Consider the following 24,417-nt stretch of genomic DNA (forward strand, 5'->3'; position numbering starts at 1 on the left):
ATGTATCTATGAAGAAAGTCAGAAGCGGAGTGGAACCCCGCCCGGCGGTGGGAATTACCTAATAGGGAAGTATAGCCAGCTGGCCCGTCATGTATTCACTTGGAGCAGCTATTCGCCACATCGCATCCTACTTAGAGAAAAAGGTTGGTGGGCCGAGCATCAATTGGCGTGTGGCTAAGAGAAGGAGAGACGGGGGATTTACATTGGTCAAATATGTAAGATGGGTATAAACATGCTAATGCAATCAGTATCCCCCAGATGCCTCCGCCATCGGCTTGAACTCCACCTCGACAGGCTCATTCCCAACCCCACGCTTCCTGGCATCCTCCAAAATTGCGACAGTAGCCGTGGCTCCAATGCGAGTAACACCCAAACTCATAACATGCAGCAGATCATCCAATGTACGAACTCCTCCCGCAGCTTTAATCTGCACCTTTTCGCCCGATTTCTCCCGCATCAACTTGAGAGTTTGCACGGTGGCACCCCTGTAATTATACGCGCCATCAGGCTGCTTGACAAACCCATATCCGGTCGATGTCTTCACAAAGGCAACTCCAATCTGAGTACAAATCTCACAGAGACGAGCAATATGCTCAGGTCGTAAGTAATCATTCTCGAAGATGACCTTCAAAACAGCCCCGTTGGAAACCACAGCCTCATTGATCTGGCGAATTTCCTCCGCCACATAGTCCCATTCCTCCCCGAGGACCTTGCCGACATTGACTACCATGTCGATCTCGGCTCCGCCAGCCTTGGCTGCAGCGGTGGCTTCGAGGACCTTGATCTCGGTGGTACTGTTGCCGTGGGGGAATCCGATGACCGGACAGACCAGAACGTCTGATCCGGCAAGCTCTTTCTTGGCTAAGGGGATGGCGTAGGGTTTGACACAGGCGGTTGCGACGTGATTGTCGCGGGCAATCTTGAGGCCGGCTATGATGTCGGCGTCGGTCATGGTGGGGTGGAGGAGAGAGTGGTCGATCATCTTCGCCAATTGGGGCAGGGTCATCGTGATTTTGTGTGCCATGACGGAATACTTTTGATGAGATTGTGTTTATCAGTTGTGGAGTATGTTATGTCCGGGGACGCCTCGTTCTTATACCTGGACCCCGCAGAGGTCTCCGGCGGAAAGCCTTCCCAATTAGGTAATTTGTCCCACCGGAGCGATCTCAAGGGTACACCCGCACTCTAAATGTTCATTCACATCGCGGACTGCTGTTTCTCAGGGTGTATAGCTACTGCCATAGCTTGGACCTGTATGCTCCCCGTAGAAAGGTGCACCTTCTAGACCCCACATCCAACTCTGCTCCAGGATCGGAAAGCCCTCCGTGGTGGGCCAGAATGACGGGTTGTCTGGGCTGCCATGAGAGACTACTTGGGCTCGAGGGGCATAGTTTGACAGAGCTATAAAAGCATTAGCATTGATTGATAAAAGCGTTAGAAAGGAATACCTTGATCAAAGTCTTGAAGGGCAGCTGCTAGCGCAGGATCATGCATGTATTGAGCGGATCCATCTGCAGCTGGGATATCCCGAGCAATGGAGCCTACGACTGCTGTGGGTACCCCAGGAGGATCAATGGCATCATATCGAGCTACTGGTTCATCGGAGACTTGGTCCGACATTCTCTGTCTTGAGGAAGGATTCGTTATTGTCGGCTCATTTGGATGCGCAGTGGTTGCAGAAGTAGACAATTCCATCATTACGCTGAGTTCTTTTTCCATGACCAATTTTACCAGGCGCTGAAGAATGGTCAGTCCCTGCTGCGCTGCAACTGAGTGTGATCGGAGCTTGTCCTGGATGCCGATCAATTTGCGGAGTCCGGACTTGGTCTCGGTAGAGTGTGGACCCAGAGGATCCATGCTGCTGAGGATACCGAGGGTCACGCCTGCTGTGAATGTATGAATGCTAACGAACGAAGCTGCATAGGTTTCCGAAACCACTTCTAATAACGGGCTTGACAGAATATCCGACATGCCGAGCGCCGCATCACGACAAGCGTTCAAAGAGGCATTAAATGGGTCGACCGAATATGCAGCATCACCATTATACTTGCTGGTTCGTTCTCGAGCGGCCAGCGTGTAGGAAAGAAGTGGACGGTGCGTGAGAATGCGTGCGTTCTGATACGCAAGCCACAGAGCGAGAGCTTGGAGTTGATAAATATGATTCTCGAAGCGAGGCCCTGAGGCTCCAATATCGCGATCGACTTCTTCGGCAGAGGCATAATGAGACTGGTGAGCGACCCTGCGCCACTGGAGTGGAAGAGGAATCTCTGCTTCCCAATGACTGAGTCGACTGTCGTAGTCGGCTACCTTTCGAACGATTCTTTGGATATCCAGTGAATTTGGGTGAGATCGGCTAGCTGCATGCGAGCGAACGCGATTCAGGTCATCCAAGGATCCCTTAGTGATGGTAGATAGTTTGGTTATGAAGTACTTGTAGGAAAGTAGCGTTGGATCCGACGTCAGAGGTTCATCGAACGAACCTGGAGACTGCATAGTCTGAAGCTTGGCTGATGGATCCAACGGTTCTACGTCACAATCGTCATCGCGGATACTGTGTGGATAGCCATATGCTACGGCAGAGAAGGTTTCAACCTCATACACTGCCCACCAGCATCTTTTGCGAGTTTCATTGCGCGTTCGGAGATTAGTCGATTGAACGGGATTCTGCCGGCGGTGTAATTGTAGAGCCTGGGCGATACGAAGCCCACATCCGCATACTGGCCATGCCAGTCGTGGAGCACCATGGTATAAATAATACGTACCAAGGAGAATGCAGGTTTGAACTGCTTCTAAAGACCCGAGGGACATGATGTCAAGAAGCCCCGATCTCACAACAGAGAGAATGCGATCCCTAAGGGCCATTTCAACCCCATATCTCGAGAGAATCTCACGTCGATAGGGCCCGGTGTACTGCAGCCCGACAGCAATCACGATCAGGAAGGTGCTGAGAAAGCCGAGGTGATGGTGGGCGTATATTGAAGGCCTCTCAGTAGAGCTACCGTACAGTTTGGGCCACCGCTGACGAAACTCGTCTTGATAGAAGACCAACATGAACCAGTGCGCTCGATCAAAATATGTATCTACGAGAAGCCTGGCCGCGTCAAAGCTGGGTAGTAGGGACGCCAAATTCCCCGTAACGGAAGAGAACGGATCGCAAGTCGCGAGTGCAGTTGAAGAGGAAGGCTCAGATGTGTCAACCTCAACGCTCGGTGAAGCAGATTTAGGCTCTCGCAATGGGGCTCCCGGCAGTGCGTCGGTTGCAGGTGGCCCCGGTGCGGCCACATTGTGAAAATTGAATGCCTATTCATATAGTTGTCAATATCGCCTATTGTGCGAGTCGATACAGGGATCTCACCCCGCCTAGAAGGGATATAGTGGAGCTTGATATCCAATCACGATCTTTTCGGTGCGATGGTGTCCCTGGAGTTGGCGTCTCGACGGGACGTTGGTCAGAACCGATGACATAGGGTGAACTCGCATGGCGTCTCGGGGCACTTGTATTTGGTGTCTGGGCCGTTGGTGATGCGGGCGTATCCTGCGGATGCCGGTAGGGTCGCCAGCGGGTCGCCGAACCGGGAAGACAGCGGACCCCGGCGCGGGTGCAGAGGGTACAAGGCCGTTGGATGTCGCACTGACCAAGTGTGAGCAGATAGGTCGGATGTTCCAGGCTTACTTGGATAGCGGACCTTTAGCTTTTGACGTCGACAGCGCTGACATGCGCTGGGGACTTTGGTGGCGGGACTGACCCTCCGACCAGGGCCATCCTCCATGCTGGAGGGATGCAGGATACTTGGGAGATGATGTGAAAGTTAAAACATGAAGATTGAAGAAGCAAAGAAAGTGGAAGAGTTGCCGCGTCCGGCAGTTTACTCCACCGGAAGAGCCTTCCCAATGAGGCAATAACTGGGTCCGTGCACATGGTTCATCTCGCTTTCGGTGCCGCGGAGTATACTTGTGATTTGTCTATACCTCTTTACATGAGAGTGATGGGAAGTCTAGATACAAGGGACTCGATGCTTTAATATATAGTATCTCTTAGGAATGAAACGTCCTGCTAAAGCAGTCATCACAACGTCCCAGCGTGGCGTGCTACCTGTCAAACTGCATACCAATTAAATCTTTCCGACATAAATACGAACGTGATCGAGTACTTGCAAGTATCCAATAGTGAGTAGAAGTAGAATGAATGGAACTCGTGAACGGCTAGAAGTCTGACCCATTGTACATCACATTGTTCAGCGCTTCGATTATGTCTCGCCGCGAGTCGTTGGGACTGTTGCGGCTATAAAACTCCAGCGCTTCTTGGTAAATGTCCTGGTATCCATCGTAATACCCTCGAGCATCCTCCATGATCTGCTCATACACAGTGATGTTCCGTTCACGGTACGGCCCTTCATCAGTGCAATCCCACAACGTCAACATGCCGTCCTTGATGTCCCCAAAGATGTTGTATCGGGCATAGATGGCATCCCCGTATCGCTGCTCTGCAATGGCGGTGCAGTACTCGGTAGCCCATGGCTCCACCAAGTCCCAGGCGGTTCGATTGAGCACCTCTGCAACGGGAAAATCGAAGAACAGCTGCTCGGGAAGGAGACTTTGTCCACCAGCTGCTGCTGTGATTAAGGTCGATGTAATCAGAGCAAGAAGTTGGTGGAAATGCATGTCAATTGCAGTGTAAAGGGAGCGATATAACTTGATTTGCATTCTGGAGCAAGTCGAGGAACTCAACTTTGCGACCGCGGAATTTAAGCCAAGCCAACTTTAGGCTGCCACTGGTAGTTTCCTACTCTTGTGAATTCGACTCATCGCCATAACACTTTCATCCAGGAGGTCACTTTGACCATTTGACACTCGAGTTCATTCAGGTTGGCATTTTGCTGCGTCTGGAAAAGTAATTCCCAGTTCCATAAGTGAGGTGACGCGTGATATACCCTTTCGCTTTCCCGATTTCCTTGCCAGGATGGCCAGATGCGCTGAACCGGAAAGCGAATGTTTCTGATCCGTGGTCGCGCTAGTCCAGACACTCGATAGATCCCTTGGCTGGCATTTGCGATCCTGAAATCATGCTCACATACACGAGGTCCAAGAGTTGGATTAAATAGCCCGACCGTGCCCTAGACACGGCCACATACCGACCGCGAGCGGAGAAGAAACACAACATTCCTCACGCTCTACTTAATGGCTCATGTCTCCCCATAATGGCGTTCAGAGTAGCGATTCCCTGACATCTTCCAATATTACACCGAATCTATCATTATCGACCAGTCATGCGCGTGGTTGCTATTGTCACCGGGCTCGTCTCCCTTGGTGTCCTGACAGCCGCCCAGGCCGTCCGGCGCGGAAGCCCCGATGAATTCACTGCCCTCGGCTGCCCCGACACCACCAAGCTGGAGGCCTCCCAGGCCGAACAGCTGGCCGCCTGGGACGACTTCACCAACTTGCTCTACACAGAGAAGCGCCTCACCGACGCCTTCACGAAATATGTCGCAACCGGCTACATCAATCATTCGCCTCTGGTGACTGGAAATGGCATCGACACTACTCTGGGCGAGTTGTCCGCTATTGTCCCCAATGTGGACTCTCAGTTACAGCGTGCGTTTGTCGGATGGGATAAGGACGGCACTGCATATGGAACTGCTCATACCAAAGTCATTGGTAATGCGACCATGGGGATCCCCAATTCGGCCCTGGTGGACATGATCCGCATGGTGGGGACGTGCTTGGTGGAACATTATGACGTGCAGCAAGCCGTGGATGGCACTGCGCCGAATCCCATCGCTTTTTTCTAAAGGCCCGAGCTACATATATCGCGTCGGTGAAACCATTGAGATTCCGAGTCCCGACTGCAAATACAAGTTTCTGTACGATTATAGTCAGGGTGGCACATGCGAAAGAGGATTATTCGGAATGTGGAAAGAATGGCATGTACCATAGAATTCTCTGCTCCTAAAATGTATTCCGACTTGGGTTATTCTTTGAGATGTATAACTGCATATAACAAGTCAGGAGGTCTAGGGCTCAACGAATGATATCAGTTCGGATATCCTATCCGAAACCCGAGCGCATCACCAAACTGCCTTGCTTCCCAATTTCGGTGAGCCGAGAACAGGTTGTGCTTTGCAGGGCAGCTGTGCTTATCAACCAACGTCTCTCATGCAATCCGCTCTTCATATGAACACAGACAGTTAGGCAGAAGTGGAGCTTCAGGATGGGAAAGGATCTCCTATCCATCCACTCCGAATACCCCGCGCGGGGTTGTGTAGTCGCAATAAACCCTCGGCTTGTCTCATTCCCGAGCCATATATCCGTGGTTCTCTCCCCAGTCGGACCACTCCTCATAACCTCAGCATTTATAACCCCCTATACAAAAACACTATGGCAGTCGAACAGTGGGAGACAATTGTGCAACAGAAGCAGGCCGACGCAGCCGCAAAAATCCCCCAGGCATGGCGGCTACCGGCTGAGTTTACGGAGAATGTGTCCGAAACAACCCCGACCAATGTGCTCGATGTGCCTCGCAAATGTGGTTTATTGTCTGCGAAACAACTGGAAATTACTGAGAACTATGACGCTACGGCCTTGCTTGAGCAGATTCACTCCGGAAAGTATACCGCCGTTGAAGTCGCCGAGGCGTTTTGCCTTCGGGCGGCCATCGCACAGCAAGTGGTAGGCCAAATACTTCGAAATTGATCGTGAGGGTATACTTACGGTCGCATATAGACGCGCTGCTTAACAGAAACCTTTTTTGATCTTGCTTTGGAGCGAGCAAAGGAGCTGGACGACTACTTCCAGTCTACAGGCAAGGTCCGCGGACCGCTGCATGGTTTGCCCATCAGTCTTAAGGTAGATCAACTGTTGCCAGAACAATAACAGCTTGGGGATTGACAGTGCCAGGACTGCTTCAATGTCGCAGGAGTTCCAAGCACCATCGGCTTCACTGCCTTCGTCGCACATGGTCCCGTTAAGAACAATTCTTCCGTCGTCCAGATTCTCCTGGACTTGGGCGCGGTGCTCTATGTGAAGACCAATATTCCCCAGACAATGATGGTATATTTGCCTTCCATCGCTATTATCACCAATCGCTCACAGTATTCAGGCTGCCGACTCTCACAACTACGTCTTCGGTCGGACCCTCAATCCTAACCGAACCAGCCTCAGCGCCGGCGGATCATCAGGTGGTGAAGGTGCTCTAATCGCCATGCGCGGCTCAATCCTGGGCGTGGGCACAGACATTGCTGGCTCCATCCGCATCCCCGCAATCTTCGACGGCACCTTCGCCCTACGCCCATCCATCCACCGCATCCCGTACGGAGGCCAGACAGGCTCCGGCCGCAAGGGTCTCGCGGGCATCCGACCCTGCGCCGGCCCACTAGCGACCTCAGTGCGCGACCTCGGTCTATTCATGAAACTAGTCGTGGATGCCGACCCCTGGCAATACGACTCCTCGACCATATTCAGCACCTGGCGTACCGCTCCCCCGAAAGAGACCCTCCGACTCGGTTTCATCCTCGAAGATCCCCACTTCCCCGTGCACCCTCCCATTCTCAACACCCTAACCCGCGCAGTCGACGCCCTGAAAGCCGCCGGCCACGAAGTCATCAACCTAACCACCCCTTCCCTCAAAGATGCCCTCCTTCTCGGCTTCCGAACCTTCGCCATGGACCCGGCACGAACCGCCTTCAGCCACATCACCAAGAGCGGCGAGCCACGCATCCCTGCTCTGGCAACTACCGACCTACCGAGTGCTGATTTGCCATATGAATGGGCCCCACATACGCTGGAATCTCTCTATGATCTGAACGTGCAGCGGGAGACAATCTGCGAGCAGTTCCGACAGCTGATTGTCCAGAACAAGATCGACGCGATCATTATGCCAGGATATCAGGGAACTGCGGTCGCACATGATGCAGTGGGATGGGTGCCGTACACTGTTCTCGCTAATGTTTTGGATGTATGGAAATTCACTCTTAGATGATGTTGACTCGGCTAACGACTACAGTATCCGGCTACGATTATTCCGTACAGAAAGGCGAACAAGGCTGATGACGCCAAGTATGTCAGGGATGTGACGTACCGACCTCCGTGTAAGTTCTTCCCTATACATCCATTCAAAACGTTCTAACGCTTCGCAGATGTTGCAGAAGATGTCGAAGGCGCGCCATGCTGTGTGCAGCTCATGGGCAGGACGATGCACGAGGAGGAACTCCTGCGGGACACTGCGACCATTGCCAATGTTTTGGGGAAATAGACTGAACAGTGAGGTGAATGCTATAGCATACCTAGAACTGGACGATCCAAACTACATTACTTTGAACAGTAACAACATGTAATTCTGAATTTTGTTCTTTCAATAATAATCCATGCTCTCAAAGTAAGGTTGATAATACATATAACACATCACATCGAATCTAGTACAGGGGCAGCTTGTACGCATCAAAATCATACACCCATGTCTTGTAGGACTCCTCATCAAACACACAGTCCATAACGGTGCCATTGTTCTTCCACAAGGGGCGCAAGGGCCACGCGCACAACTGCTGCTGCTCACCCTTCCGTTCACCTGCCAGCACGGTGGCATTCAAGCGGGTTGGGAAGACGCCTCCCTCGACCCACTGGATGAGCGTCTCAAGGGTGGTCTGCGGGAACGGCCCGTTAGGTTGGGTAGTGCTCGACGCGCAGTGCGCCGCACCAGGGATCAGATACAATCTGTTCCATTCATTCAAAGCCTGGGAGCTCTCGTTGAACGACATGCCGGGATACATGATCTGGCGGACAGATTCGTGGTAGTGCACGGACGAACCGGTCGGGATACTGGGGTCGGACTCGCCATGCACATGGATAATCTTTCCTCCGGCTGATTGGAAGGGTGTCAAGTCGGGCCAGGTGGTCTGGAGGCTGTCCTCGTAGCGCTGCCATCCAAACTCCATCCACTCCTTCAGGGTATCGTACGTGACGTTATCCAGGCTGGAGAGGTTGTCTGCATCGCGCAGTTCCAGGAAGCGGGCCACCCACTCACCGCCGAGGGAGGTGATATCCAACTCCCACTTGCCGGTGTCGTAGTTGTACTGGGTCTGGGCGTCGTCGAAGGTGGACGAAGGTTGGTACCAGATGTAAGCGCGGCGGCCGTCCAGGGTGCGGAGCCCGTCGAGCATCTTGCTGGCTGCAGCAGCTCCGATAGCAGAAACAGTACCATTCTGCGCGGGGGTGGTATTGGACATCGAAGTGCGCTTCTTGAGGACTGTGGTAGTGGTAGATGCCGGGCAGGAGTAAGGGGCGCCAACGGTCGAGTTAACATTGAAGTGCAACTTGCACAGATCGGTACGAGCCACCACGCCATCGACACGGCCATCCAGGGCATCGCATGCCGCGATGGTCAAGTTGACGATCTTTTCCAATTCGCAGGTAGGAGGGTAGTACCCCAGAGTGTGCTCAACCACATCAGGGTAGAGGTGGTTCACTTGTTGTTGGCCGTACCGGAATGCAGGGGCACCGATAACGGCTCCATCCCACTGGTCCGCATAGCGTTGCACCTGGCTCCAACCTTCGCGGCCACCCTCTGAGCAACCTTGGTAGTAGGCGTAGATCTTGGAGTCACCCAGACTGTAGAAGTTGCGGCTAAAGGCTTTTCCAACGATTGTAAGTTCGTGATGAGCGAGGTAGCCAAAAGAATACAATGCCTCGTAGTTGATGGTACCGTTGGCTTCGAGGAAAACGGCATCAAATTCGGTATCAAACCCTCCAAAACCACCATCCGTGATACCCGCAGCAGCTCCATACATCACACCACCGGGAAGGGAGCTGGTGCCGGAGTTGATAGCGAAGCCTCCACCGCCCGTGGACAGCCACCGGTTTTGATAGTCCTCGGGAGCGGGCAACCAGAGCTCCAACAGCAGGGGAGTATCCAGACCCGGCCGGGTGTACGAGAGGGTCACGTTGCAGTAGCTGTAGGAGGCGGCAGGGAAGAAGTAGCTACCCGACGTGGAAGCATTGTAGACAGCACTGGCGGTGATGGATGAAGTGTCGATCTCGAGACCTTCAATTTCATCACTGCTGGGCAGGGACGACTTTGCATGGCTAGTGGTACAGACATCCGCCAAACTGGCTGCCTGGGACAGGGCAATGGTCGTGGCCCCGGCTAAGACCCCGAGAGCAGCTCTCATGATGAGTGGGGTCCTTGTATGTTACAGAGGAGAGAAAGTGTAGGTTGAGAAGTAAGTCTGAGAAGCTCGCCTGCTAGAAAGGAAGCAGCTGAGATGACGCCGGCGATGCCACTACTTATAATGTTCTCGATGCCATGGTTCCGTGACCATCTCAGTCGTCGTTCGGAGATTACTGTTTGGAGTAAAGGCCAAAGATCCAATCATCATCAAGCCAGAGGTGCACGAGAAGGCCGATCCAGACTCATTTGGGCAAGTTGAGCTGCTGATCTCGCGTTTCGTGCTATGTATTGAACCAAGCTTTGACCGGGTGATTTACACTCACAGGAGTGACGCTGTGTGTCCCGTCCCTCACACGCTATCCAGGTTAATGGCGAATAAGATGTTCGGGTTGAATTGCGGAAGCCACATTCAATATCACCCAGTTTCTTCAGGTTGGCCTAGAGATGTGCCCGGAACGTTTCCTACCACCAATAAGATTGTTCATTTCTGGATGTTACTCCACTCGGATTGATGGCCAAGCCCCAACAGCTGCATGTCTTGACATCTTGAGCCAACCGCAACCAAAGTGGATGCTACTAAGAGCGCTGCAACAACTGGCATTGCGTGTATCCCTCGCCGGGGTGCGTACGAAGGATTGCAATATAGGAGGATCGACAGAGCGACGGGAGAAGAGTTATCCCCACAAATCAAGGGTTTGGATTATGATCTTGGCAAACTTTCTCGGACGTTGGCTACAAATGCAGTCATTGATGGTGATGTTCTGCGGACTCCGAGAGCGTAATAGAGTCTTGCAGGTGACCAATATGCTCTTGGGTAGATGTATTGCCAAATATATTGTAGAACATCTCCAGAGCAATTCACAGCCATGCAAACACGTAATGACCTTGCATGAGCCTGCAGAAACGACCCCTGAGTGTCTGCAAGCCGAGAGGGTGTTGATATGGAGGAAGTCGGGGGTAACCGACTGGAATGGGGAATCTCCGCCGACCTCGGCTTCAGCTGCCCCGGCCGGTGTCCGGAGCCGGACCAATCCCGTGATTGCGGGTGGTTCCTCCGGCTTTCGCTCGCCGGTCTGGTGCCGACATTCCCTTCGCAACACCACTCACTATCCTGGCATCCAGCAACAAACCACACTCCCGAGGTACTCCCATCCATCCCTTCCATCGGCCCGTCCCTTGATAATCTCCCATCGCATCCCGTGTAGGCCCGCATCGAGTTTACGTTTCATCTATGCGACTTATCGCTCTTTCCCTGCTGAGCTTAGCAATCCCGCTCTATCCAGTTGCGCATTGATTCTATCATCCTCCAGTCGGTGCCTTGAAAGATGGTACATGCTCCCCGACTGGCAGCCCCACTTTCCAGCTCGTTTGTTCTACCATGGTGGATCCGCGTGGTCTGACGGCGTGGAGTGATACTTAAGAGCTAGTTCCTGACCCTCTTACGAATTGGATAGGACCCCGTGACGACAGAGCTAACCTTGAGGGTCCAGCTGCTCATAGGTGCAGGGGACGGGGATTCAGCACGGCCGCGGTCCCCTGCCTGAATCTCGTTTGGACTTATCGGCGGAACACCGTTTTCCGATATTGATAAAAAATGAGAAGTACTCGCTGCTATAGGAGCAGGTGCAATCAGCCAGATGTTGCACTCTAGTATCGATTTCGCATTTCAAGTTTCGGGGTTCGCTTGCCAGGCTCGAAATTCCCCATTCCCCGCATTCTACGCCGTTGGGGTGATGCCTTATTGTCCGATAGATTGCGGGATTTCGGGATAAATATATAACCACCCACCTGAAATTATATTGTTGATGGAGAATGGAGATCTAGTAGTCCACATTATAAGCATGAATTAGTCCCTTACTGACGTCAGTTAGATCTTGCAACCAATCATTCTCTCCGTGCGGTTATTCACTTATATACGAGGCGCTCGGAAATTTCCCGTTGCGAATACTCAACGTCGTCAATATCTCCCTATTTGGCTCCGTTACGTAACCAATATGCCGGGTTGCATACTAAAAAGGTTGGGAGGCTTCGCAGTTCTATAAATCACTATCTTCTATCGCCGTACCTATGAGCAAAAGCAAGTTTGAATGTGGCCACAAGTGAACGTGTAATCTGCCTCTACATTCACCGCGAAGATGTAGGTTCATATATGGCGCCGATCGCAGACAAGCAGTCACAATGCACAAAGATTCCAGTCAACCTGGATTCAGCGGGTGTTCCAGAAATCTTTTCAATCCGTCCCTGCTCGGAGATGTCAGTTACAGTCTCAAGGTTGGCTGGTGTATCTCCCCAGTAACGATGCCGGTCATACTCGAAGGGCTCACGGTCGGGGTCTCTGAGGCTGAGACATCGAACCGTCCTCTTCTGTTTAACCTCAAACTGGATCTCCACTAGTGCAGTGCCGGATATTTTGGTTGAGAAGCCGATGATAGCATCATCTTTGAAAAAATTAACACTTTGACGTGACATGCAGTCACGTATATCACCAACGGCAGATTGATGGGTTGACGAATAGGTAAACTTCAGTCCACATAACTGCCTGTCGTATATATAGGCTGTTGCTTGGACTATCTTCTTTCGCCGGGCATAGCCTTCTTGACCCTCAAAGTAAAGCTTCCTTACCCGATCATATGGCGGAGAGGGAGTTGGTTCGAGCGTTCGAGGTCTCTGATCTCTGTATGGGGAGATGACTGCGCGGACCCGATCCGAATTCGCGCTGACTACCCATGAGATAGCCGTCAGCTCTTCGTCAGTGTCACTCAGATATTGAGACTGTATGGCTGCGCCGGAGTGAAATATTTGAGTAGCAAACGTCGCTCTGCTCACCCCTGTGTTGATCCATATAGCTGCAATGTTGCCTGTACTCGACTCAGGAGACTGGGAAATCCAAGCATCCAGGCCAACCCATACAGTAATCGATCTGATTTCCTCACCTGGAGACAGTCTAAGGACTGCATTGCTTAGTGGACGAATCCACTGCCCAACAACGCTTGGAGTGGGGTGGTTAAAATACTCAAATTTCAAACCAGTGATCCAATGTTTAGAGCGGAAATAGCCCCTATCACCTGTAGAGGCGGTGATTTTGCGAACTCCATTGAGTGATGCATAGGTTTGGTAGTATTTCATATCGTCCTTCTCGCCATTATCTTGGCGCAACATCAAATCATATTGTACTTGATCTTCCGGGACCCGATGGCATTCAGCGTTCAAATTGTCCGGAATGGCGGGTGGGGCATCGCATTTTTGCGAATGAATTCGAAATTGATCGAAATACTTTCTGTATGCCTGTTCTTATTCAGCTACTATCTGGATGGACTGAGAGGGTTATACTTACGGCTGGCTGAGCAACGAGTCCTGTGATGGTATGTCCCGTGGGCACACCTGGTATCATTCGGGCGGATGCATTGAGATGATGGACGAGGGGGGCAAAAGTGGCAGTTCGTCCATAGTTGGTCGAGACCTAGACCGTGGTCAGCATTGTGGAAAAAGTCTGGAGACGATGTAAAACGGACCTCAAGCCCGACCAAGCGAACGGCTCGGTTGTGATAGCGGTTATCCCTCAGAATTCTTATTTGCGTGACACGCTCTCCTTTCGGGCCATTCATGGGAAGTGACATGACGTTCTCACCAACAACGCCACAACTCAAAACTTTGCCGTCAGAGTAGTGTGCGACTATTCCAATAAGCGGATGGCGATAAAATCTCATATGGAATTTAAGATATATCAACTTCTCGAGACCGCTACCCCCACGGAAGCCAAAGTCCAAATGCAACAGTGGATTGAAGGGTCCAGAGGGCCTGCATGGGAGCAAGGGGCTTATGATTGAACTCCCGTATAGTGGAACAGGTGGCATCCAGAGATGAGATGCCACACGTGAATAGCGCGTTACACCCGCGGAAGAACGGGGTGGTCTCGAACCACGCTCACCCGGTTCGGTCATTTCGCCAAACCCAAGTGCAACATTCTTGAATCGATCCAGGCCTGCTAGTAGATAGTACGGCACCTTTCCACTTGGAACCAACAATAGGCCGCGAGCTAGCTTCTTGACGTTAGGCTGGCCAACCCAGGCAGACTCTCTCGAACCAGTGTATAGTATACGGATAGCCTTGAGCCCTTCCGAAGAGAACAGTACCTCGAAAGCCCTAATGCGTTTGTACCTGGGTATGTCAATCCAATTCTCGGTATCTGGGTTGGGGTATCCAATTGATTGACTGACTCCGCTTCCATCGCTCGAGGGGAACAGTTTGATACCGGATATGAATTGGTTTGAACCAAATTCGACAGTCGAGATACCAACCCGGAGTGGACGACAATCACGCAGAGCCACGAACAATTGTGCCTTTCGATAAAGTAATTCGCATTGATCTTGGACAGGATAATCTCCCTCGGGAGCTGCTACATGGCCAGAGAAAAAGGTCATGACTTTTGCGTGGTGATTGCCTCTCCTTGAGATCGCTATATTCACTAAGACAGGAACATTGCGTTGAGATTTCACCAGAGAATAGCTGAAACCTTGCCCACCATTTCGTTTAGTTGGCTCTAATTCGACAAGAGATGCAATAGGCTCCAATAGCTCGCAAATTTCTTTTCTATGGGCTAGGGCTTGCGATGGGCCGTATGAAAATACCTTCATAGCGGAGTAGAGCCTGAACCAATTCCGTGGGCTATAGAGGTCGGGGAAAATATAATAAAACTCCTGGCCAAGCATAAATCTACTCCGCCAGAAGGACGGAGGAAGCTGTTTGTTACTTGCCAGCCAACTCAGATATCGGCATGTGAGTCTTAGTTTGAGGACATCGCGGATGTCTAGATAGGTAAGGACCTCATAAATCGTTTCCTCTGGAAGCATTCTAAAGATACCGGCCCCGGACTCATTCCAATTTGCTTGTGCCCCGGTGTCATAACTTGAAGAATGCTCGCTGTCACTTTCCAGCGCCATATCCTCTGAGTGAGTGGTGTCCCGTCCATAATGCATTTCTGCATACACACCTTCCCTTACTGTTTCCAATACTTCCAATTTGGGAAATGCATTCGGGTCAGCGGTTTTATATAACCACCTACTATCGTGCGGACCGGGAGGTTTGGGAGCAGGACTGTTGTGCAGATGGAAGAAGACTGATCTCACAATGGTTGCAACATCTATGAAGGCATCACCTAGGCGAAGCCTCTGTAGAAGGAAGTTCCAACATGAATCGTGAAATGCAAAACACCACCAAGTTGTCGAAAAGTCGCGGATCGCCCATAAGTTAAGAGCATTGAAGTCTTCCACCTCGAAATAGGCTTTGTCCGGGTCGATTGATGCGTGAAGAATATTGTCGTGGCGTATCACGCCGACCCCAGTGACTGCGATTTGGTCCAAGTCACCGTCGACTGCATAAAGACCCCGAACTTCTGTGAACCAAGGACGAGTCCTCCAACGCCAAGGCCCTGGATGGTTTCGCTCCCAGTCCTGCTCGAGAAAGGTCTCACACAGCGGGCAGATCAGTTTGGGCGGCATGGTCTTTGTTATATTAGCCCGGTGAATGCCCCGAACAGATATACCAGACGTCTAGGTGCAATTCGGAAAGACTTCAGCAGACGATGCAATTGAATGATCCCCGAGTTGAGCTATGGAGGGTCATTGAGGAAAAGAAAACGCAGGAGAAACGGACAGGAAGAGGGGGATTTAAACTGTGTCGCATCAACCATAATCTCACTCTTTCAAAGGAAAAGTCCAATTGCTTCGTTCAGATACGCCGGGGGAATACGTCACGGCCTCATCGCTACCTAGCCTTCTCTATTGGTTAAGCCCTACAAATATACGTGTAGTCGGAATTTTCATGGCTATCTGATGGCTCTAGTGACCACACGCGCTTCAATATAGCCGTTTTACTCGAGAGATGACGTTGACTGGACAGCGCCTAGCACTTCCTGAAGGAATATTCCCTGGTTCTGACTGTCAATGCGGCAGGAGACATGCGCTGACTTGCGCCCAAGCGATCTGAATATCAGAATGCACCTATTAACGTATCACCCAAAGCCGCGGCAGACCCCACTTGAGGATTAATTATTGGGCTTGTCTGAGGGCACATCGTCTGGCCGGCTACCGGGCTGCAAGAAGTCCGTACAATGGATTCCGATCTTTCAGTCATTCATGCCATTATGGGTTGGACAATATGGAGTAGTAATGAAGCGCCTTCGCACTATGGACTTCTTAAATCGTCTTCGTTCATTATCACTCTTCTATCTGTGCTATATATTCGACATTCTATCCTATTCAGACTAAAGTTTCGCTTCGTTAACCTAAGGGAAAATATGACCACTGCTTCCGATAGATCCCTCAAGACCAACCTCGCTTATCTGTCTGCAATAGATAAGACCAAGAGTAACAGCACCGACAGGAATGTCTATTAGATCTTGCAGGCGATAGCATTAGACTGGCTCTGCGTCGAACGTAACCACGAGTAGTTCTGTCAAGACATGGCACCCATTAACAATCACATGCCTGGCCTTGCTATTATCCAATCAATGCCCCCAGAAGCACTTGAGAGCCCTTCGCTCAGGCCACAGATATTTACCGTCAGATGCAAGGGTCGACCCGCGGAGATTTCAGACTTGTAGAATTGTACATTTGTGCATCAGTTTGTCGAGGACCTTCGCTGCATTGTGAAGAACGTCTCGGGAAAGGTTCATGCACCATTAGCTCTTCATAAGGGTGTGAGGTTCTACCATTTCGATGCGAAGGCAACATCCGGGGAAGAGCTCGTTCCACTCCACGATAAGCCCTTCGATGTCAGCAAACAAGAGGATCTCAGCGAGGTCGAGAGCATGCTGAACTATGTCATAGAGAATAGACGGCAGTGAGCTCGAGAGGTGTGAATATGCTGAATCAGGCTTGACGGCAAGATCCGGTAATGGCTATGGTTATGATATGATGATAATTCTATTAGTCTGTGAGGCTATGACTGTCTGGCCAGAAGAACGGGGATTGTCCAGCATGTATGTAACCAAAGCATAAGATCCCTGTAAATGCCAAAATTATGGAGTTATGCAATACACACATAAGAGAAGCTTTATGGAACTTTCCACACCGAACTACCGCTCCGACTCCCCAATCACGCTCCTAGGCACATGTTCATCTTGCGAGCGGTCATTCAGTGACGCCTCGTATTCCACACCACGGCTTCCGCTCTTAGTGGGTACCAGGTGCGTAAGAGGCATCTCACTCTCTGTATCCCGCATCCGTTTGAACGCCGAACCCGAAGCACCGGATTGAGCTCCAGTTTGCGACGAGTAAGCATTCTTTGCAGATGAAAATATACCTGGAAATGCTGCCTTGAATACAGGACGCATCATGGGCACACAGGCATTGGTAATTGCTAGTGCAGGTTCTGTGACACTCCAGAAGGCGGCCCAGATCATACTGTACGAAAGGTCGGTGAAGTCAACGGTGGTGAGGACGTGGATACGGATGATCGTGATGGCCGAGATGCTAACAACCCACTATTAGTTCCCATCGATTTCTGCAATCTAAGTTTATGTACGTTGGGGGTACTCACAACAAGCCTACGCCAAATATACCGTACAGAGCGACTTTCGTCCCGGTCGACATCTGCAGTTTCCAGATATGGTGAACCGGTAGTGCCATAATTAGAAGGTCTGTCACGAGATTGAAAGCACCGATGGTTGAAAAGGCGACGTTCATGCTAGCGCAATGACCAGGCAAAGCAGCGTTCCAGTTTTTCGCAAAGGGTTGACAGATGAGGAAAACCTGAAGCATACTTCCGAGCCAATAGGCCCCCGCGCAGCCCATGCACACTCTAGCAGCCATGCGAAATCCAGGCGTCACAAAGATTCGAAGATAGAAGAATAAGTAGGAGAATTTGGCGGTGACCATGGCGTTGTAATAGACGATTTGGTACACGATAAGCATCTGGTTTAGTTAGCGTGGGGATCAAAGCGCAGGACAAGCCTTCACAACGAACCTTAAAGATCAAGATGGTATTCACGGCAGGAAGCTCGGTAACATGGTGTCGCATGCCGACCCGTGCATAGTGATACTGCATGGCGAGCATACCATAGGTATGCAGCTAGATTGCGAGTCAGTGCCAAGTTCATGTCCTAATTTCGCAGGTGACCGCACCATAGAAATCACAATGAATGCGTCATCCCACCAAAATTTGCTCTGTCTGATCTTGCGCGACATGAACCGCAGCCCAATTGACGCTGTGCTCAGTGCCACCAGCACGGTATTGGCGATCAGCTGGTCGCGCACAATGGGGTACACAAAAATATTGTAGAACTGAATCGCCATGCCGGTGTCGTGCCCCCGGGCATCATGGGAGCTGTGACGGGTGAGAACTTGGCCAGGCAGGTTGGAACTCATCTTACACGGGCGTGCAAGGCTTGTGATACTTGAAGGAGTCAGCAACGCACAGTCCAAAAAGCCTTGCCGGTCCAGACAGCGACGATCCGGCTTACGATCATCACCAGGATAACTAGGTTCGGAATTGAGCTGTCAGCTCTAGGCTCGTCAGTGAATCTAGTGGGTTAAGCGGGACCCGCCAGGATCTTTGGCGCGACGGCGGCGCTCTGTAGTGTTGGTTAGTAGGGCTAGTCCGCGCAGCTAATCAACTAGTTCAAACGGCGGCCGCTGTCATTCACTCCACCAAAGCCAATCCAGCAATCTCCTGGCCAAATGCCGAGTGAGCACCGGTTGGGGGCTGCTCTATCTGCTCCACTGTGGCATCGCCAATCCCAACATACCTTTATTTCCTTTGGTTCGAGTCCCATCAGTGCACTTGCCCCGTCGAGGCAAGAGTCGCAAAACGAGGCCTCCTATTTCATTCCGTGCGGCCCTGTCGACCTGCCTGTTTCTTCCCTTCCAAACACGCCAATTGACATATCCCTCACCATGACCGGTCTGAAATCCTACGACTACATCATTGTTGGGGCGGGAATTGGTGGGCTGGTGCTCGCCTCCCGCCTTACCGAAGATGCCAATGTGAACGTGCTTCTTATCGAAGCCGGTGCTAACCGCATGGGGGACCCTCGCATTGAGACTCCTGGTTTCTTGGAGACCATGTATGGCAATCCGGATTTCGATTGGGATTACATGAGTGAGCCGCAGGTAAGGATTCGGCCTCTCAGCTTCAGGATCCTCATGTCGGTACTTGGCTAACCCCTGTTGCAGGTGCATGTCAACAACCGCCAAATTGCGCAGCCACGTGGCCGTGTGGTTGGTGGCAGCTCCACCATGAACTTCTCCGTCATCATGTATCCCTCCGAGGCCAATTTCGCCGCATGGAAGTCGCTCGGCAACCAGGGTTGGGGGCCTGAAGACATGGCGCCTTACCTGCGCAAGTTCCACACCTACACTCCACCTTCTGAGGAGACTGCCGCTTTTCTCTCTCTGGATAAATACATGAAGCAGGAGAACCAAGGCAAAGAAGGCCCGGTCCCTGTCACCTTGCCTAATGTATATGGTCCCTTCAACCAGGCCTGGGATGAAACCTTCGGCAACCTGGGATGGCGAACCGATGCGGATCCCATCTCGGGCCGCAAAATCGGTGCATTCACTTCTCCCTTGTCTGTCGATGGGGCCACGGGCCGTCGGGGTTACGCTGGTGCCTACTACTCGCCGAAGGTGGCAGAGCGACTGAACCTGGATCTGCTGGTCGAGACCATGGTGGAGCGAGTCTTATTGACCAAGGATTCCGATGGTCTCGCCACTGCGACCGGTGTGCAAGTCAAGACCAAAGGCGAACACATTCGCGAGATCGTGGCAAATCGCGAGGTGATCATTTGCGCAGGCAGTCTCAACTCGCCTCAGATTCTCGAACTGTCTGGTATCGGAAAACGCGACCTTCTGGAGAAGCACAACATTCCCGTCATCGTTGACCGGCCCGGTGTTGGTGAAAACCTCCAGGATCACTGCCTAGCAGCTGTCAGCTTCGAAGTTGCGGATGGACAAGTCTCGGGAGATATTACGCGTGATCCCAATGTTGTGCAGTCACTGATCAAGCTCTACGAGGAAACGCACTCCGGTCCTCTTGCGGGAATGCCTATTAGCATGGCGTACCTTCCCCTGATGGACCATGACGGCCAATTATCAAGCGAGAAGGTGGAAGAGCTCCTGACCAAGCATCTCGACCAGCACTTGCAGGATGCGTCATCTTCCCAGCAACAGCAATACGCTCTCCAACGCGCGCTTCTCCAAGAGGGCCGCAACGCCTCGGCACAATACATGTTCCTCCCCATTCAAGTGCACATGAACCCAGGCAAAACCACAATGTCGGACGTCCTTGCCAAAACCCTTCCTGGAAACTACATCACCATCTTGGTCCTGCATAACCACCCCTTCTCCCGCGGCTCCGTGCACATCCGCTCCGCCAATGCGGACGACAAGCCCATCTACGACCCCAACTACCTGTCCCACCCACTTGACATCGAAATTCTTGCCCGGCACGTCCAATACCTCGACCAGATCGCCGCCACAGAGCCATTCTCGGGTCTCTTGAAGCCCGGTTCCCGACTTCCCGAACGGGCTATCGACTTGAATGATCTCCAGAAGACCAAGGAGATCGTCAAGGAGCGTCTTTTCACTTGCTTTCACCCGGCAGGATCTTGCGCTATGATGCCTGCCGAGATGGGCGGTGTGGTGGACTCCAAGCTGAAGGTTCACGGCACCCGAAACCTGCGTGTCGTGGATGCCAGTGTCTTCCCCTTGGAGCCGGCTGGCAATATCCAGGCTACTACTTACGCCATGGCGGAGCGGGCGGCCGATTTGATTCGTGGGCTTTGATCCGGTAGATAATATTGCTGTACATAGGACAGAAGCAGAAGTTTGACGTTTGAATGCATTTATGTGTCGATCGCAGGGATCAGGTAAATCGCGTTCACCTTGGAAGGAACTTGAGGTTGCGGGCTTTTCAAGGGTTCGCTCTAGTATATATCGTAGACAAAAAGTAGGTTAGCCCAGTAGTTGTAGTAAGAGCCACAACTATGAAGGTGGACTAGCGAGGGAGAGAGGGACTTGAGAATATATATTATTAGTCGGACCGCTTCGAAGGAAACATAGGAAACTTGGAGTCATTTTTACCCCCTCCTAGGCTCAAAGCCACAAACTGTACTAGTAGCCGTAAACAACACTTGTAATTCGAATGGCCAGCGTGGTAGACTATTCAGACATTTTTAAAATCGTTTTTTGAGTAAAACAGAGATTCGGCCCTACGTTGGTCCGACAGCCGGCTCCCAAATGTGTACTTATGATCAGCATCATCCGCAACATCACTTTACTAAGTCAGTCTTGACTGCGCTGATTAGAATCATTTCCTTGCTATTTCACTGCTAGACACCAATCCTCTGAGTTTGGCTTCCGCGGTCGTGACTGGGCCAGTGGTGGTATAGCTCTACAATCGTCTCTGTGGTGATATAAGCATTCTAGGAGGAAGCGAAGCACTCGATAAGTGTCTAAGGATGGATGGTCATTGTTAATGCTGTAGATGCCAGAACTGCTAAGATATCCAAGTCTGAAGAGAGTCCTGTGGTTTGGGGAAAGATACCAACCACAAAGGTATTTGTTGTGGCATCGCAGGGTGAGTGGACGATACTCAGGCGCGGTCACTCTAAGCAAACCGAAGCAATCATGGGATGGATCATCTGATAGATGATCCTTGCTCTTGCTGGAAGGAGTTGAAGGGCCAATTACACTGCTCGACTCACAAACTTTCGGGCTTTCCCGTCGTACAGAACTTGCAGGCCGGAATGTAACTTTACTGGACGAGTTTATCGGAGTAAATCTCCGTGTATTGTAACAGGAAAGTAAACGCAAGGTTCATTGAGAGTCAAGCCAGCTCAGCTGAAAAACAAGAACAAAAAGCCCCTATGGGACTAACAACGAGGAACTTCTTACATGCTAGGGTAACTATACAACTCAAGTCATTGCTAACAAAGAAGATGCCAGTGTATCCTAAAACATTAAACGATCGACGTCCCGATACCTGTGTGAATTAGTGAGGGGCGCCGTTGCCCGGCTGAACATCCCTTGTTGTTTGGCAAGGGATGAAGAATCGGTCCTGCAATATCCATTCACTCAATCATGCTCCTTGCACAAGTTAATGCCAGTTTAACTAGCCCAAGCACCGTGTTCATCTTTTGAGAATTCGCACGTTTTCCCGCTTCCACAGCAGCCCCAGGGCGAAAATTTGGGCGGCCGAAAACGCGCCGACCAGCTTCATCTGCTCACTGTACGCTTCGGCATAAACCTCACGCACCCTTACCCCCATCTCAGGGATCAGGGTATCAATCATCTGGCTGGATACGGAAAGTGCATCTACCTCATCTGTGGGAAGAAATGATGCGAGATGAGTTCGAGTATAGCTGTGTAGAATGGCTGTCGCCGCCGCGATCCCAAGAGCACCGCCAAGCATGCGCAGTTGGAATCCCGTTCCTATCGTAATGGACTGGTCCGGGATTGACACGATCAGTGGCAGCAGAAGATAAAAGGTAGCGACCCCGAGACCAGTACCCAGCCCCGCCAGGACGAGATAGGCAAACTGACCAGGCCAGAGATGGGTCTCAGGTGGTATGCTCGAGTAGAGGAAAAAGCCGACAACTTGCAAACACATACCGGCAACTCCAAGGTAAACAAGGGGCACTGGAAGTCGGCCGGTTACGATAGAGCAGAGCATCATGCCGACAGGGACGCTGACGGCGAAGGCTAGAAGTTTCACCCCAGCTCCGAGAGGTGAGCTGCTATTCACAACCTGGAACCGCTGTGGGATCACAACAACGCTTACTGTCAGGGTGGCGCCTGTGGTCAAAGACCCACTGAGAGTGAATATTCTCTTATTAGAAACCCACATAATCTGTTCAGCGTGACAAAGTGGGATTGACGTACAGGATAGTTCCCAGGAAAAGGCGATTGACAAGCAGTCGCCAAGGCAAAATTGGCTGGGTGGCGGAATTCCGTTTACTGAGAAACCACTGCCACCATAGGAAAAGTGGGAAGGAGAGTCCCGAAAGCACGAAGAAAGTGATTACCGCGCTGGAACCCCAGCCAAAATCATAGTTTCCTTCTTGTAAGGCGGCAACCATGAAGACGGATGCACCAAGGACCAGAATAGCCCCAATAAAATCAATCTGGCGAACTAATACACTTTGTCGGGTCCAGAATGAGGAAGGCCCTAGTGCTGGACTTTCAGTACCCGGTGGGATCGGGAACCCTGACGGCAGTGCAAAACAGATCAGTCCCCAGGACAAGGCACCGGCTGGAACACTGCAGATCAACCGTCAGCAAAAGCCAGGTCAGCTTATCAAAGGTTTGCCTAATCATTTCGTACTTTAGGAGAAAAACCCAGCGCCAGCCCCCGTGCTGCGTGATTGCGCCTCCGAACAAGGGGCCCATGAGCAATCCCAACGATGCCACAACCCCGGACACGCTGGTGACGGTGGCATATTGGCTTTTGGGAACCATGCGTATCAGGGAGAATAGGACCAAACCGTATATCCCGGCTGCGCCTATGCCTTGGAAGGCCCGGCAAATGATCCTATAGGAGGATTAGCAAACGGAAAGAAGAAAAACCAGGCAAAATGTGTATTACAGTTGGGACAGGCTCTGCGCGCCACCACAACCGCCAGAAAATGCGGTGAAGAGGGCGAGAGAAGTCAGCAACGTAGGCCGCAATCCCCAGATATCACCAGCTTTAGACCAAAGCATGAGAAAGCCTTCGGGATGCTGTGAGTGCGAGTATTGATGCTGGAGTGATATTTCTTACCAGCATATGTTAGAAGGTAGGATGTGATGATCCAGCTGCTTTTTCCAAAACCTTGTAGGTCATCTGTGATGGCAACAAGCGTGGTGCCCACGATTGTTGTCTCGAGTCCCGTCAGAAATAGAGCCACGTAGAGCCTTCCCAGGACACAAATGAGTTAGCTACTAACTTGTACTGTTGCAAGTGACATCCTACCCAGCGGCCCCAAGGTAGAGGCGAGCTCCTTCCAGTCCACCATCCCAGTCGTGATCACTAGAGTCGCTAGAGTCCGTAGCTTCGTCTCGCCCCATCGCAACTATCGTATCTAATTTTTCAGCCGAGTGGACCTTGATGGACGCAAATAATTGACCATGGAGCTCCGTGTTAGGGATTCGAATCAGGATACGGGGGCTCTTGAAGGAAGGGGTACGTATTATGAGGTCGATCCTTTTTGTTCAAGTTTCTCGTGTCACCCGCCCGGGGGCGAGGAATTTGCAACAGGTAACACGGAGAATGCTCCTTGC

General features: G+C 51.5%; 10 protein-coding genes across 10 annotated transcripts; 3 read left to right on the forward strand and 7 right to left on the reverse strand.

Moving 5' to 3' along the window:
• Window positions 1-175: 175 nt before the first annotated feature.
• BO85DRAFT_447379 (2-deoxyribose-5-phosphate aldolase) lies at window positions 176-1,286 on the reverse strand. The gene has a single exon (XM_025659711.1). The coding sequence runs from the start codon at window positions 1,004-1,006 to the stop codon at window positions 245-247; it is 762 nt and encodes a 253-aa protein (XP_025517388.1). The 5' UTR covers window positions 1,007-1,286; the 3' UTR covers window positions 176-244.
• Window positions 1,220-3,770, reverse strand: BO85DRAFT_457602 (transcription factor domain-containing protein; the record flags this gene model as incomplete). Its single annotated transcript, XM_025661531.1, has 4 exons — window positions 1,220-1,401; window positions 1,449-2,664; window positions 2,833-3,300; window positions 3,687-3,770. The coding sequence occupies 4 exons, from the start codon at window positions 3,768-3,770 to the stop codon at window positions 1,220-1,222; spliced, it is 1,950 nt and encodes a 649-aa protein (XP_025517389.1).
• Window positions 3,771-4,203: 433 nt separating this feature from the next.
• BO85DRAFT_476164 (uncharacterized protein) lies at window positions 4,204-5,108 on the reverse strand (the record flags this gene model as incomplete). The annotated part of the gene is made up of 1 exon (XM_025662763.1): window positions 4,204-5,108. The coding sequence occupies exon 1, from the start codon at window positions 4,702-4,704 to the stop codon at window positions 4,204-4,206; it is 501 nt and encodes a 166-aa protein (XP_025517390.1). The 5' UTR covers window positions 4,705-5,108.
• Window positions 5,109-5,267: 159 nt separating this feature from the next.
• On the forward strand, window positions 5,268-5,789 carry BO85DRAFT_476165 (uncharacterized protein; the record flags this gene model as incomplete). Its single annotated transcript, XM_025662764.1, has 1 exon — window positions 5,268-5,789. The coding sequence occupies one exon, from the start codon at window positions 5,268-5,270 to the stop codon at window positions 5,787-5,789; it is 522 nt and encodes a 173-aa protein (XP_025517391.1).
• A 407-nt stretch (window positions 5,790-6,196) lies between these two features.
• BO85DRAFT_467256 (putative general amidase) lies at window positions 6,197-8,365 on the forward strand. The gene is made up of 6 exons (XM_025662176.1): window positions 6,197-6,666; window positions 6,721-6,843; window positions 6,895-7,047; window positions 7,097-7,951; window positions 8,000-8,084; window positions 8,133-8,365. The coding sequence occupies exons 1-6, from the start codon at window positions 6,376-6,378 to the stop codon at window positions 8,246-8,248; spliced, it is 1,623 nt and encodes a 540-aa protein (XP_025517392.1). The 5' UTR covers window positions 6,197-6,375; the 3' UTR covers window positions 8,249-8,365.
• A 43-nt stretch (window positions 8,366-8,408) lies between these two features.
• Window positions 8,409-10,160, reverse strand: BO85DRAFT_510183 (tannase; the record flags this gene model as incomplete). Its single annotated transcript, XM_025664538.1, has 1 exon — window positions 8,409-10,160. The coding sequence occupies one exon, from the start codon at window positions 10,158-10,160 to the stop codon at window positions 8,409-8,411; it is 1,752 nt and encodes a 583-aa protein (XP_025517393.1).
• A 1,767-nt stretch (window positions 10,161-11,927) lies between these two features.
• BO85DRAFT_510190 (uncharacterized protein) lies at window positions 11,928-16,005 on the reverse strand. Its single transcript, XM_025664539.1, has 4 exons — window positions 15,222-16,005; window positions 13,672-15,158; window positions 13,494-13,619; window positions 11,928-13,444 (listed from the first exon to the last, which is right to left on the reverse strand). The coding sequence occupies exons 1-4, from the start codon at window positions 15,655-15,657 to the stop codon at window positions 12,284-12,286; spliced, it is 3,210 nt and encodes a 1,069-aa protein (XP_025517394.1). The 5' UTR covers window positions 15,658-16,005; the 3' UTR covers window positions 11,928-12,283.
• A 1,078-nt stretch (window positions 16,006-17,083) lies between these two features.
• Window positions 17,084-18,632, reverse strand: BO85DRAFT_518302 (uncharacterized protein). The gene is made up of 4 exons (XM_025664962.1): window positions 18,283-18,632; window positions 18,125-18,229; window positions 17,699-18,072; window positions 17,084-17,631 (listed from the first exon to the last, which is right to left on the reverse strand). The coding sequence occupies exons 1-4, from the start codon at window positions 18,523-18,525 to the stop codon at window positions 17,235-17,237; spliced, it is 1,119 nt and encodes a 372-aa protein (XP_025517395.1). The 5' UTR covers window positions 18,526-18,632; the 3' UTR covers window positions 17,084-17,234.
• Window positions 18,633-18,849: 217 nt separating this feature from the next.
• Window positions 18,850-20,987, forward strand: BO85DRAFT_476169 (GMC family oxidoreductase). The gene is made up of 2 exons (XM_025662765.1): window positions 18,850-19,269; window positions 19,333-20,987. The coding sequence occupies exons 1-2, from the start codon at window positions 19,054-19,056 to the stop codon at window positions 20,941-20,943; spliced, it is 1,827 nt and encodes a 608-aa protein (XP_025517396.1). The 5' UTR covers window positions 18,850-19,053; the 3' UTR covers window positions 20,944-20,987.
• A 1,172-nt stretch (window positions 20,988-22,159) lies between these two features.
• On the reverse strand, window positions 22,160-24,204 carry BO85DRAFT_510198 (MFS general substrate transporter; the record flags this gene model as incomplete). The annotated part of the gene is made up of 6 exons (XM_025664540.1): window positions 22,160-22,970; window positions 23,041-23,418; window positions 23,483-23,689; window positions 23,744-23,867; window positions 23,918-24,051; window positions 24,110-24,204. 6 exons carry the CDS (start codon window positions 24,202-24,204, stop codon window positions 22,289-22,291), a joined length of 1,620 nt encoding a protein of 539 aa, XP_025517397.1. The 3' UTR covers window positions 22,160-22,288.
• Window positions 24,205-24,417: the final 213 nt, after the last annotated feature.

The sequence above is a fragment of the Aspergillus piperis genome (genome assembly GCF_003184755.1).
Source record: "Aspergillus piperis CBS 112811 unplaced genomic scaffold BO85scaffold_5, whole genome shotgun sequence".
In the NCBI taxonomy this organism is placed as follows: domain Eukaryota; kingdom Fungi; phylum Ascomycota; class Eurotiomycetes; order Eurotiales; family Aspergillaceae; genus Aspergillus; species Aspergillus piperis.